This window comes from Dendrobates tinctorius, unplaced genomic scaffold (assembly GCF_039654945.1).
Source record: "Dendrobates tinctorius isolate UK_male_01 unplaced genomic scaffold, ASM3965494v1 ptg000208l, whole genome shotgun sequence".
Lineage (NCBI taxonomy): Eukaryota > Metazoa > Chordata > Amphibia > Anura > Dendrobatidae > Dendrobates > Dendrobates tinctorius.
In genome coordinates, this window is record NW_027361875.1 from 2,991,331 (window position 1) to 3,003,620 (window position 12,290).

The window sequence follows — 12,290 nt, forward strand, 5'->3', positions numbered from 1 at the left end:
CGTCAGCTGCAATGGGAGAGTTTAACAGGCCAGGCAATGCTTCCTGGTGAAGAAAAGTGTGCAACTTGGCTCTCCTCCAAATTGATGCCACTTATTTGAAATTTGTGACCTTTTATTAGTTAAAGGGAAATCGGTCGGTAGGATCGACCCTCCTAAGCCATCTATATATGTAGGTAGGTCATAGGGACCTGAATAAAATGATACCTTGAGATCTTGATCCATTGTTTTATTCCAGAGAAATCCACATTTTTCTTAATATGTAAATGAGCTGTAAAGATCTATGGGACAGACATGGATCTCTCAGATAATCTGTTTCCAGGGCTTATTATAACTGTAAGGGGGTGTTACCAGTGTGAGACATGTAATCACTGACAGTCTGCTCTCCTGATCTACATGTCTCACACTCGTAATGCTCCCTTTCATTTATAATAAGCTCCGATGTCAGATTCTCAGGGAGAGCTATGTCCAGCCCACAAATCTTCACAGCTCATTTACATATTAAGAAAAGATGTGGCTTTCTCTGGAATAAGGCATCTGATCACAGATATCAAGGTGTCATATTATTCAGCTTCCTATGACCTACTCCTATATAGATGGCTTAGGAGGGCTGATCCTACTGACAGATTCCCTTTTAATGTGCGTCCCTTTACAAAAGCCAAACCAGAGTCTCTTTCAAAAGAAAGAGCTCCCATAATCGTGTCTCTTGTCTTGGCAGATGTAATATAGGTTATAACTAAACCATATTTGTAATCACAGATACTGCATTGAACGAGTATTCAGACCCCGGAAATTGAACCGCTGTCACCCAAAGGAACTCACAGAATGTGCATTTGATGTGATCACCTCATCAGCTAACAGCTACTTGCCAGTTACGGAGACCATGTATACGATATATGAGATTATCCAGGAGTTTCCAGTTTTACAGGTATGTGTAGTTTACATTAAAAAGCTGTTATGGCTTTACATCAATCTATGTATTGTAGCACCAACAAGGTACAGGTTTTGATTTTTGTCCATTCTGAGTTGACCTTAGTGGGTATTCAGATTAGGAAGGTCCTAAAAATACCTGTGGTGCAACTATTCATGGGTGACTGGTGATGCTCCATCTGCACCACATATTGGCACAGTTCAGTAATACTCTGATATGTCTCGGCTGGTTTGATTGCAAAAATAATTTGGACATAAATGATCTTTGCCAAAACTGCACTAAATTGTGGTAAAGCCGCATGCTGATAACATTGTTGGCCAACCAGCCGCTTGTGCTATGCCCGTGCTTATAATTCAGTGGTACAATTCTAAATTGTCATCAGCCATTCTTTCCTACCAACCATGAAAGTACATTATGTTAAGTGCATTTTTATTGCAAACCACCATAGTTTTGTGGTGCAGTGACCAGCACTGTGGTCCTCCTTGGGATACGTCTTGGGATTATTCAGAGACTGCCACCTCAAACTGGTGTCATTGAGGCCGTCCAAGAAGGGGAGATGAACGGCTTTTACTGTTTTGTAGAATTCATTGAACTGTAAATGATTATATAAGACATTTTCAAGAGGGAACATATGTGCATTATTATGTTTCATGCTCGCTCATTGTGGAATTCTGACAATATCTTTTATAGGAGAGAAATTACAGTATTTACATAAACCACACATCTCTATTGAAAGCCATTTTACTCCATTGTGGCATGCCAGAAGATAAACTTGTGCAAGTGTACAACATTCTGTACGATGCAATGGTGAGCATATTTTTTTCTGCTTCAGTTATCTTGCTCTTTAAACATAAGCATTTGTCTGTGCCTGACAGTGGCAGTGGCTCGTCTCCCCTAAAAAAGAAAAAGATCCAACAGACTGAACCCTCTCTCCCTGACCTCATCTATAGTTGGGGTCTGGAGACCTCTATTTACACTAAATTGCTGTCTAGTCACACTTAAATTGTTAGACTCATCTAACTTTCATCTAGTGCAAGAATACAAAAAAGTATGTGACAGTAGAACATTTTCTATCTTTCTTTTTCTGTGTTCTCTTCTGTCTCTCTGCTCATGTGCCCTCTCCTTTTTTTTTCTTTTACTTTATGCTTTAATAACGTTTGCTTTACTTTCTGCAGATTGACAAACTTACTAAAAGGGAAGTGGAAGCAAAGTTTTGTAACCTGTCACTTTCGGTGAACAATGTAAGTACAGTACATCCACTTAACAGAATATTATAGGTAGATGGTTGACCCAGCTTTGGAGAAGGAATTTTTTTCCCTGTGGAGAGAGTTGGCTTCTACTCTGTGGGTTTTTTGCCTTCCCCAAGATCAAAAATGCAGAACAGCTGCACTAAAAATAGGCTGAACTAGATGGACATAAGGTCTTCCTTCAGCCTTCAAAACTATGTTACTATGTTAAACTTAATATCCCACTACAGGCGCCTGGTCATGTTATTATCTGGTTGTTCTCATTACACAGATACTTTGAGATCTGACATTTTCAGCTTTATATGCAGGCTGTCTAATGTTTATGGGAGTACTCTAACAGGGAGCAGGCTTTGTTGGTTTCCAACATTATCATGTTCCCTGGTTAGAAGCTTGTCCCCTGCTTTCTATAGAAGTTTAGACAGTATCACACAAAAAATATTACGATGGATTCTTTTCTCCTTCGCCTCTTTGAGGGATACAGGACCATGGGTGTTTGCTGATGCCACTAGGAGGCTGACACTAAGTGAATCTAAAAAAATTAGCTCCTCCTCCTCTGCTGTATACACCTACCACTGGCTCCAGCCGAACCAGTTCATGCTTAGTGTCCGTATCATTTTTATGATACAATAATCAAGACATTTAGATAGAACATAATATATATTTATTGGAATACAACTTTAGAACACAAAAAACTGTAATAAATTGTAAATATGTAATACACTATGTAGTATCGATTATATATATATATACAGTAACGCTATGTAATAAACTATGTAAGTGGCAAAAAAACAGTTTTCAACAAAAGCATACTAAATAACATTTGTGCAGTCTTTGAATTTGTTCTAAGAAATAGAATTGCCTCCATCAGATCCTCCTTCATAGATGACCTAAAATCTGACCTAATAATTTTAAGGCCAGAGAACAACCTCTCTACACTAACTTGGGTTGGAGGCAAAGCCGTAACCACATGGGCAACATCTCTAACAATTTCCAAGTGTAAAGGAATTGCCTCATGCACAGTTTTGATGAACGGTTGAATTTTTCTTTTTCTTTGAGAGCAAGTGAAACATTTTGCTGAAATATGGTCAATCTGCTTGCTATAGGAGACTGAGTGAAATCTTTTTCCTTGCAGCAACGCTTTGCCTGCTCCATATCATCCAAATACTTGTTAAAGTCAAACTCCTCATCTAATGAGGATGAAGATATGGCAGCAGTAGCACTGTCAGGACCCAAGTCCTCTTGCGCCTGGCAGTCCTCCTGTAGGCCACTTATACTAACTGCTACCTCAGACAGAGCTTCTTTTCCTTTAGTAAGCTGTTGATCATCAAGCAATATACGATGACTTGGGTCCACATGAACAGCTGCCAGAAAATTTTTTTTTTCCAATAGCTGTGTCTCTCTCCGTTTCATTGAAGCAAAAATACCGTCTGCAATTAAATCTCCTCTTTGGGACAGGCAAAATAGCAAGTTCTTCCATTCCCTTATGAAAATGCCAGGAGTTAAATCCTCAGCTTGTAATTTTTTAGTCATGGTAAATAGGTGATTAAGCAATTCCTTCAATTCAGCCACCTGTGTCCATTGATCTTCATTTAGGGTTACCTCAGGGTTCGCCATATCTATAAGAAACAGTTTTAGCCAGGATCAAAACTGGGGGGGGGGGCAGAACCTCATACTGTTCCGCAGAATCTCATACTGCACACCTCAGCTGCTGCAGAACCTTATACTGCACACCTCTACACTTGAAAATAAAGCCTGCACCTTAAGATGTGGTGAATGCAGTCTATTTATTCCAACTATTACTTGATGTTGATGTGTTACTTAAGACGAGCAATGCCTGTCCTGGGCGTCCTTTTGGGCAGCTATGAGGTGTACCTGACTGGTGCTAAAAAAAAAAGAGTGTTAGTCTGTGTGCTACATGGCTTTTATTCTTTTTGGTACAGATAAGATATGGATAGACAGATATGGATAAATGGATAGAGCAGACTTCTAATCTGCTTTTGCTATTGAAAACATTATCTATGAGCTCAAAAACCTTTCAGGTGATGTGGTTTTTCAAAAAGCTGATCTGCTTTTGCAGCTGAAAAACGTATCCTCAAAATTCCAGCAAAAACGCTGTGTGTGAATGTAGCCTTAGATCAGGAATAGAACAGCCATTTATAGGACATTTCATAACTTTCCCAAATTCCTATGAAAAAATATTCAGCACATTCTGCATTGAACTATTATACCCAATTTATTATGTTAGGAGTCGGACCCTTTTATACCGACTCCACCAAAATGAGCTCCGACTCCACGACTCCGACTTCGACTCCACAACCCTGGATTACAGGGGCGACAGATCCCTTCAGGGTTCCGATCTTCCCCAACCAACAACAGGTGGTAACGTGGCGTGTTGCCTCCACGTACCCCCTCCTACACCGTTCATAGGCATGCCTGAGCTCTATTCTAGGGGCGACGGGTTCCTTCAGGGCACCGTTCTCCTCGCACCAACAGACAGGAACATGGAGTGTCGCCTCCATGTACTCCTTCTGCAGCCAGGCTTACTACAGCCGGACCAGTAGCCCTGTCCCATCCTGAGGGAGCTAACCTCTAGGATGTACAGAGGCACTGATGGCGTCCATGCGGCACCCACTGCATCATCACTGATATAACGGCGGTGATGGAAGGAGGTGGACGGTCCCTCTCCACATCCCTAACAAAGGGATGGTGGATGGAGGGTTCCTGCACCGTCCACTCTGCTGCACCTGACCTGCAGGCAGAGCAGTTCGAGCTCTGCGCTTCATCGCAACGGGCCTCCGGATCACTGTGGGTAAGTGCCCGGGTCGTGCTCGGCAGGAGGGCTCCTGTAGCGTGTGCGCTTTCCCCAGGGCGTTCCCCGGGTGCGTTCCGGCCGGCACCGAAAATTTAGTCCCAGGCTTCGGCTTATTATAGGCCACAACCCAGAAGCTCCACCCACTTGCTTGCGCCGGCGGCACCGCCCACTCTCTTGGCGCTTCTCACTCAGAGCGAGACTGCCTTTCCTGCTCCCGACGGCCATTTTTTCTTATCGGCCGCCTCTATGCACGTGTAGGTTGGGAATATCCGCTGGCTGCAAGATCATTCCGGCAATTCCCGGCAGACATCCTATCATCCAGCCGGATCTCTAGCACCAGGAGGACCATCTCACAGGGCCACAGCACCTGGCTAAGAGCTGTGCTGCGACACCCATTGGCCCTTCTCTGCAGTATTTCACTGGTGATTAGCCACCACTCTCCCTATTGGGGCATTTCGCAGAGTCAGGACATACAGGGGTACACCATGTCATTCTCTAAGACATCCAAGAGGGGCTACCAAAACACATGCAGTGTTTTTACCCTTCGCCACGACAGCACCCACTGGAGAGAGGGATCCGTCCCACAGGTTTCCTGTTCCTATGGGGCGGATTCCTCTCTCCAGTGGGTGCTGTCTTGGACCCACTAAAAGAGCATTACCGGTAAGTAACTTGGCTTTTTCACCTCATGTACCACCTGTCATACTTCATTGCCACGGGGAGAGAGTATGCCACTCTGCGAAGTCTGTGATCCTGAATGCATTCAGGAGTCCTCCGCCACTACTGACCCCAGTGTACCTAGTAGCCCCCTGAGTGGGCTGCGTCAATGTCGCAGTCCATGACTTCACTTGCTAAAGCGATTTGAGTCCCTTCAAGATTCCTCCATTGGTCGGGGCATCCGTCTACCTGTCTTAGAGGGTCCCTCTACCACACGGGAACCGTTGGCCTTCAGGGGCTGTTCTCAGTCAAAGGATACATAGGCATCTAGAAAACTGACCCATAGCAGGTCTTCCGGGCTCTCTTGTGCCTCGGCATCCATGAGCTCTGTTTCTCGCTCATCCTCACCAGGGGTTCGCAGCGAACAGAACTCTGAGTACGAGTCTGACGGGCCCCTCAACCTCGACTCGCCGCATTATCGGGTGACCGTGGGCGACGAGGACTCTACCTCCATCCCGGATCACGTGATGTCCTTCACAGGACCAAACGTCCTCATAGGGTTTTTGCCAAACATCCCGAGTTTCAGGACATAGTTCGGCGACATACAGAGCTGCGGGACAAACGCTTTACAGGTCAGAAGCCTCTTGAGGCGAGATACCCTTTCTCATCTGATTTGCGTAAGCAATGGGTAGAATCCCCTCCAGTTGATCCACCTGTATCTCGCCTGGCCTCCAAAACCCTCCTATCCTTACCAGACTGATCATTGATCAAAGATCTCACGAACCGTCTGATAGAGAACCTTGCCCGTTTGGTTTTTGGAGCCTCGGACTCAACTCTTTCTTCCTGTTTTGCCATGACGTGGGTAGCCAAAGCAGTGGTCTCCTGGGCAGATACTCTGAGCAGGACCATACAGGGTTGTGAGCCCTTCAAAAGGGAGCCCGGGCACTTTGTCGTCCTTATCCTCACTCCATCCGATTCGGCACGGGGGTCCTGGGCAAGATGGTGGCAGCAGTGGAAGCTGTTCCCTTTGTCCAGCTACACCTCTGCCCTATGCAGCATGCGCTTCTGGCAGTCTGGGACAGGAACCCGTTCTCCCTTTGACTATGCCGTTTGTCCCTGCAGGTCAAGCAGGTGCTCAGGTGGAGGACGTTGTGGTCTTCTCTAATCCTGGGGACATCCTTTCTCCTGGTTCATTGGCTGGTGGTCACTACTGACGCCAGTCTTCTCGGCTGGGGAGCTGTCTTCTGCCACCACACTGCACAGGGGTGTTGGTCACCTTGGGAATCGCGCCTTCCTGGAGATTCGAGTGATCTGGTTGTCCCTTCGGCGGTTCCATCATCTCCTGGCGGGTTGCCCCATCCGAATTCAATCAGACAACGCCACAGCTGTAGCATATATCAACCATCAAGGGGGCACCCGCAGCAGGGAGGCAATGCGCGAGGTGGAGCACATCCTCCACTGGGCCGAGAGAAACCACTCAGTCATCTCGGCAGTTCACATCCCGGGTGTGGAAAACTGGGCAGCATACTTGCTCAGCTGTCAAGGTCTCGCCTTGGGAGAGTGGTCACTTCATCCGGAGGTCTTCCAACAGATTTGTCATTGCTGGGGGTTTCCGGACGTGGATCTCATGGCCTCAAGATTTAACACCAAGGTGCCCGAGTTCATAGCTCGGTCCCGGGATCCAGAAGCCATCTGGGCGGATGTACTGGTTCTTCTGCGGTGTCAGTTTAGTCTTCCCCCACTTACGTTAATCCTGAGGGTCATCAGGAAGATCAAGGCGGAGGGGGACCCAGTGATTCTGGTCGCTCCGGACTGGCCACGCCGGGCGTGGTACACAGAGCTGGTGCAACTCGGCGTCGACGTACCCAGGCGACTACCGGATCAACCGGACTTACTCTCCCAGGGCCCGATTTGCCACCAGAACTCAGAGGCCCTGTGTTTAACGGCCTGGCTGTTGAATCCTGGGTCCTAACCCAAGCTGGGTTCTCCAAAGAGGTAGTTTCCTCCATGATTACCGCTCGGAAGCCTGTATCAGTGCGCATCTATCACTGCACCTGGAAAACTTTTTCGCATGGTGCAGAGACCGCGTTGGTCCTCCTCTTCTCCATCCCCATCATGTTGTAGTTTCTTCAGTCTGGTCTGGACTCAGGTCTAGCACTTAGCTCCCTCAAAAGTCAGATTTCTGCTTTATCTGTTTTGTTCCAGTGCAGGATCGCTTCCAAGCTGCAGGTGAAGACTTTCAGGGGGTCTCCCACGTGGTACCTCCCTATATAACGCCTTTGGATTCCTTAACTTGGTCTTGTGTGTTCTACCGGAGACTCCTTTCAAACAACTGCGGGACGTTTCACTAGCCCACCTTTCATGGAAGATCGCCTTCCTTGTCATGGTGACGTCAGTCAGGCGGGTTTCGGAGCTGGCCGCCCTGTCCTGTCGAGCTCCTTTTCTAATCTTCCTCTTGGACAAGATGGTTCTCAGGCCTTCTCTGTCCTTCTTGTCCAACGTGGTCTCCTCCTTTCACCTTAACGAGGATATTATCCTGCCCTCATTTTGCCTGGCTCCGGTACACCGGGTTGAAAGGGCTCTTCACACTTTGGATCTAGTGAGGGCTCTCAGAAGGTACATCTCACGGACGGCACCTTTCCATCAGACGGACGCGTTGTTCGTGCTTCCTGAGGGTCACAGGAAGGGACTAGCCGCTTCAAAGTCTACAATAGCCAGGTGGATGTGCTCTGTTATTCAATAGTCTTACCGTGTCAGAGGCAAGCCTATCTCAGTGGGGATTAAAGCACACTCCACTCGGTCGGTGGGTGCTTCTTGGGCCATTCTTCACCAGGAGTCGGCGGAACAGGTTTGCAAGGCTGCGACTTGGTCCAGTTTGCACACGTTTTCGAAGCATTACAATATTCACACTCAGGCTTCAGCAGATGCGGGCCTGAGCAGATGATTCCTGCAGGCGGCGGTAGCGCATCTCTAGACAGTTGGTACGTGGGGTTTAATCTGTTATGTCGGTTTTTCCCACCCAGGGTACTGCTTTAGGATGTCCCATGGTCCTGTTTCCCCCCAATGAAGCGAAGGAGAAACAGGGATTTTTGTGTACTCACCGTTAAAGCCTTTTCTCCGAGCCACTCATTGGGGGAGACAGTACTCATTCTGTTGGCCTAATGGCTATGTTTATACTTTGGTTTGACCTGTTGTACCCGTTTTTAATGGTTTTGATCTACTGCTTTGTCACTGAACTGGTTCGGCTGGAGCCAGTAGTAGGTGTATACTGCAGAGGAGGAGGAGCTATTTTTTATATTCACTTAGTGTCAGCCTCCTAGTGGCAGCAGCATACACCCATGGTCCTGTGTCCCCAATAAGTGGCTCGGAGAAAAGGATTTTACGGTGAATATACAAAAATCCCTGTTTTGTTTTTGCCCATGTTACATTGATATCAAATTGACCTACACCTGTATGCTCAATCAAATTGATCATTCTAATTTATGTGCCTCCCAAATGTACCATAAAGGGAACCTGTCACCAGCATTTTCCCGCAAACCAATATGCCAATAATTAGATGTTAAATGAAACCTTGGTCGTCCAGTTCTTTTGTTATGTAGCCCTAATCTTTTAATGAAGACACAACAAATAACAATGTGAATCATTAATTTTCATTACATTCTTGTTGCTTGATGATGTCTGCATATGCAGAATCTCTGCAATGACTATTTATACATCTATGTAAGTATAATATTATTGTAATATCTTCAGTTTCAGTTGAATCGCCTTTATAAGTATATTGAGCAGAAAGGAGAACTTCAGGAGCTCGAATCTATGATGACTTCACTGACCAAGCAGAAATCGGCAGTAGGTGTGCTGGCCAAACAAGGCCTAAAAGACCTGGAGGAAATTAATGCACTTGTCAAGAAGATGAACATTAAGCTCCAGGTTAGAGCTGTGCTGCCATGTATCTTTATCCTTTTGTCATGTGTTGCTTTTGGCTGCTTCTACCTCTTGAATTACAGAATTTAATGTCCAGACTTTGTGTTTGCTCCATACATTATTATGCTCAAGCTGCTAGACTATAAAGTACTCTCGCTATCGCTTTGAGGGACACAGGAAACCATGAGGTATATGCTGCTGCCACTAGGAGGCTGAAACTATGCACAAAAAAAGTTAGCTCCTCCTCTGCAGGGTAGACCCCACCAACCGGCACTAGGTTAATCACTTTAGCTTAGGCTACTTTCACACATCCGGTGTGTGAGGTCCGGCGGTGTGCGGCGAAAAGCCGGGCCGCCGCATCCGGCCTGCAGTGGTGACACCGGATGTGTATGCGGCGTCTGATATGGCTCGGACATGATTTAAAGGAGCCGCAGGAGGAACATATAAACCGGTGGACGAGAGAGGCAGCCGCTGAGAGAGACAGCTTCTGAAAGGGAGGGGAGGGGAGAGGGGGGTGGAGAGAGAGACATGTGGGGTTAACACTCAGTGTCCAGGCGAGAGAATCTCTCTCTCTTGCCGGGCACTTGTGGGGTTAACCCCACATAGAGATCTCTCGCTCACCCAGACACTGTGAGTGTTAACCCCACAAGTGCCCGGCGAGAGAGATCTCTCACAAGTGTCCGGGTGAGAGAGAGAGATCTCTCTCTCTCTCGCCGGGCACTTGTGGGGTTAACATTCACAGAGTCCGGGCATGCGCTGTGGAAAAAGCCGGTCCGGCGCTGACAAAAAACGTTGCAGAGAACGTTTTTTGCAGATGCCGGACGGCTAATTTTTGCCGTGTCCGGCAACAACTGGACACGACGCATAACCATCCGGTACGATGCAGCAACCATGAAAGTTTATGGGACAAAACCGGATCCGGTGCTGGATCCGGTTATTAAAAATTTCGCCGCATCGTGCCGGATTACAAAAGCCGGATGTGTGAAAGAGGCCTTAGTGTCAGTAGGAGGTGGACACAGGTCTTTCATTAGACCCATATCTAACTCGGTTTTCGGCGTTTTCCAGTAACGTCTCTTCTTTTTCAGATGGATTTTCTCCTTTACCACTGGAGGGATACAGTGTGAACAGTCAAAAATTTACTCTCATGTAAATTTTGAGTATGGCATCTACTGCCACCCCGTATCCTCATATGTCTAGTCGGCAGGACCCCAACCCCTAACACAGAAGAGTGTTTAGGTGACTCCTAACTTTGGTCCTGGCCCCTGTCTCCTACCCACTCGCTCACCAGAACCTGTCAGTTTCATGAGGCATGGACGTCCCTCAGTCTAAGAGGGTCGGATGTCTTATCGATGGTCTTCTATGGAGAGGTACATCTGTTTCTCTTCCTCTCGGGTTCCTGTCCAGAGGTGTTGGGGAGATGAAGGAAGAAGGAAAGAATGAAGATAGAAGATCTTGCTTTCCCTTGTTTTATTATGGTAGGCACTGGGAATGAGCAGTGGAGCATGATTGGGGGGCGCATGGTTACGGCACTGTTAACTTTGGGGCCTCCACGCTGCCCTCTCTTGCATCATCCGTGAGTGTTTTCCATGTTAGTCTCCGGCTTACAGCATGGCCTATCCTTGGCAGTTAGCTCCGCCCCTCTTCCATGCATCATCGGGTGGGCCTTTTTTTTTTTTTGCCTGTTGTAGACATGCCCCCTCATCTTTAATAGTTCCGCCCCTTCTGGGGGGGTGGTTGGCTCCCCCTTCTCGGGGTTGTGCCCGCTGTTAGCCACGCCCCTTCGGGGGGTGAGGCGCCCATGGTTACCTCCGCTCCTTCTGGGGGGCCTCCCGGGGTTAGCTTCGCCTTCTTTTTCCAGCCTCATTGTGCAAGTTCTAATGCACACGTCTCCCATTCCTCCAGTGGCATGGAATCTCCCCGCGTTTTTCACTACAGGCCCTCCTCTTCTTCCCCTCAGTCACCATTTGCCGGTATTGGGACCTGGAAGGTGGCTTTTCTCTGCAGGAAGTTCTGCATTTACTCCTGCAACTGTCCTGGAGCTCCCTCTACAGTCTGGAACCAGACAGGACCTGCAGCTTCTTGGGAGTAGCTCTGCTCTGCAGATTGACTCTCCTCAGCATATATCTTTCCGTCCCCTAACCTTCTGACATTAGTTATAGCAGGGTTCCCCAACTCCAGTCCTCAAGGCCCACCAACAGATCATGTTTTCAGGATTTCCTTTGTATTGCACAGTTGAAGCAATTTATCACCTGAGCAACACTAAGGAAATCCTGAAAACATGACCTGTTGGTGGGCCTTGAGGACTGGAGTTGGGGAACCCTGAGTTAGAGGGTCTGCTTCTTATCATGCCTAATCCTAAAGGAGAGCACTCTCATCCTCCTGCTTCCTCCTCTTCTTTTGCTCTTGTCAGGCACTTTGTCTGCTCTTCATGTAATTGCAAGCTCCCTTTAGGCCAGTCCTTTGCCTTCTGTCAGAACTGCAGCAGCCCGCCCCCCGTGCCTGCTACCAGGAGCCCCCTACTGCAGGAGAGACTGGTGCCCATATCCAAGTGTGGGCTACCTCTCTGTCATAATCTGTGGCGGACCTCACCAAGGTTTTGCAGACCCTGGTCTACGCTCTTGACAGGAGGTTGCCCCTTCCTGCGCCGTTGCTAGCGGATCGCAGAACTCACCGGCTGTGCCTACCAGCATGGGCCGTAAAAGATCCAGGCAAGAGCGTCGTTCTAGGT

General features: G+C 47.6%; 1 protein-coding gene across 3 annotated transcripts in view; it reads left to right on the forward strand.

Moving 5' to 3' along the window:
• Positions 1–12,290, forward strand: part of EIF2AK4 (eukaryotic translation initiation factor 2 alpha kinase 4) — a 184,569-nt gene that overhangs the window by 136,254 nt on the left and 36,025 nt on the right. For 2 of the 3 annotated variants that reach the window (XM_073554166.1, XM_073554169.1), the window contains exons 25-28: positions 757–925; positions 1,619–1,735; positions 2,104–2,169; positions 9,392–9,568. In XM_073554166.1, the coding sequence (XP_073410267.1) occupies positions 757–925; positions 1,619–1,735; positions 2,104–2,169; positions 9,392–9,568 (529 nt within the window). The remainder of the gene's footprint in view (positions 1–756; positions 926–1,618; positions 1,736–2,103; positions 2,170–9,391; positions 9,569–12,290) is intronic. The other variant, XM_073554168.1, reaches the window with a different exon arrangement.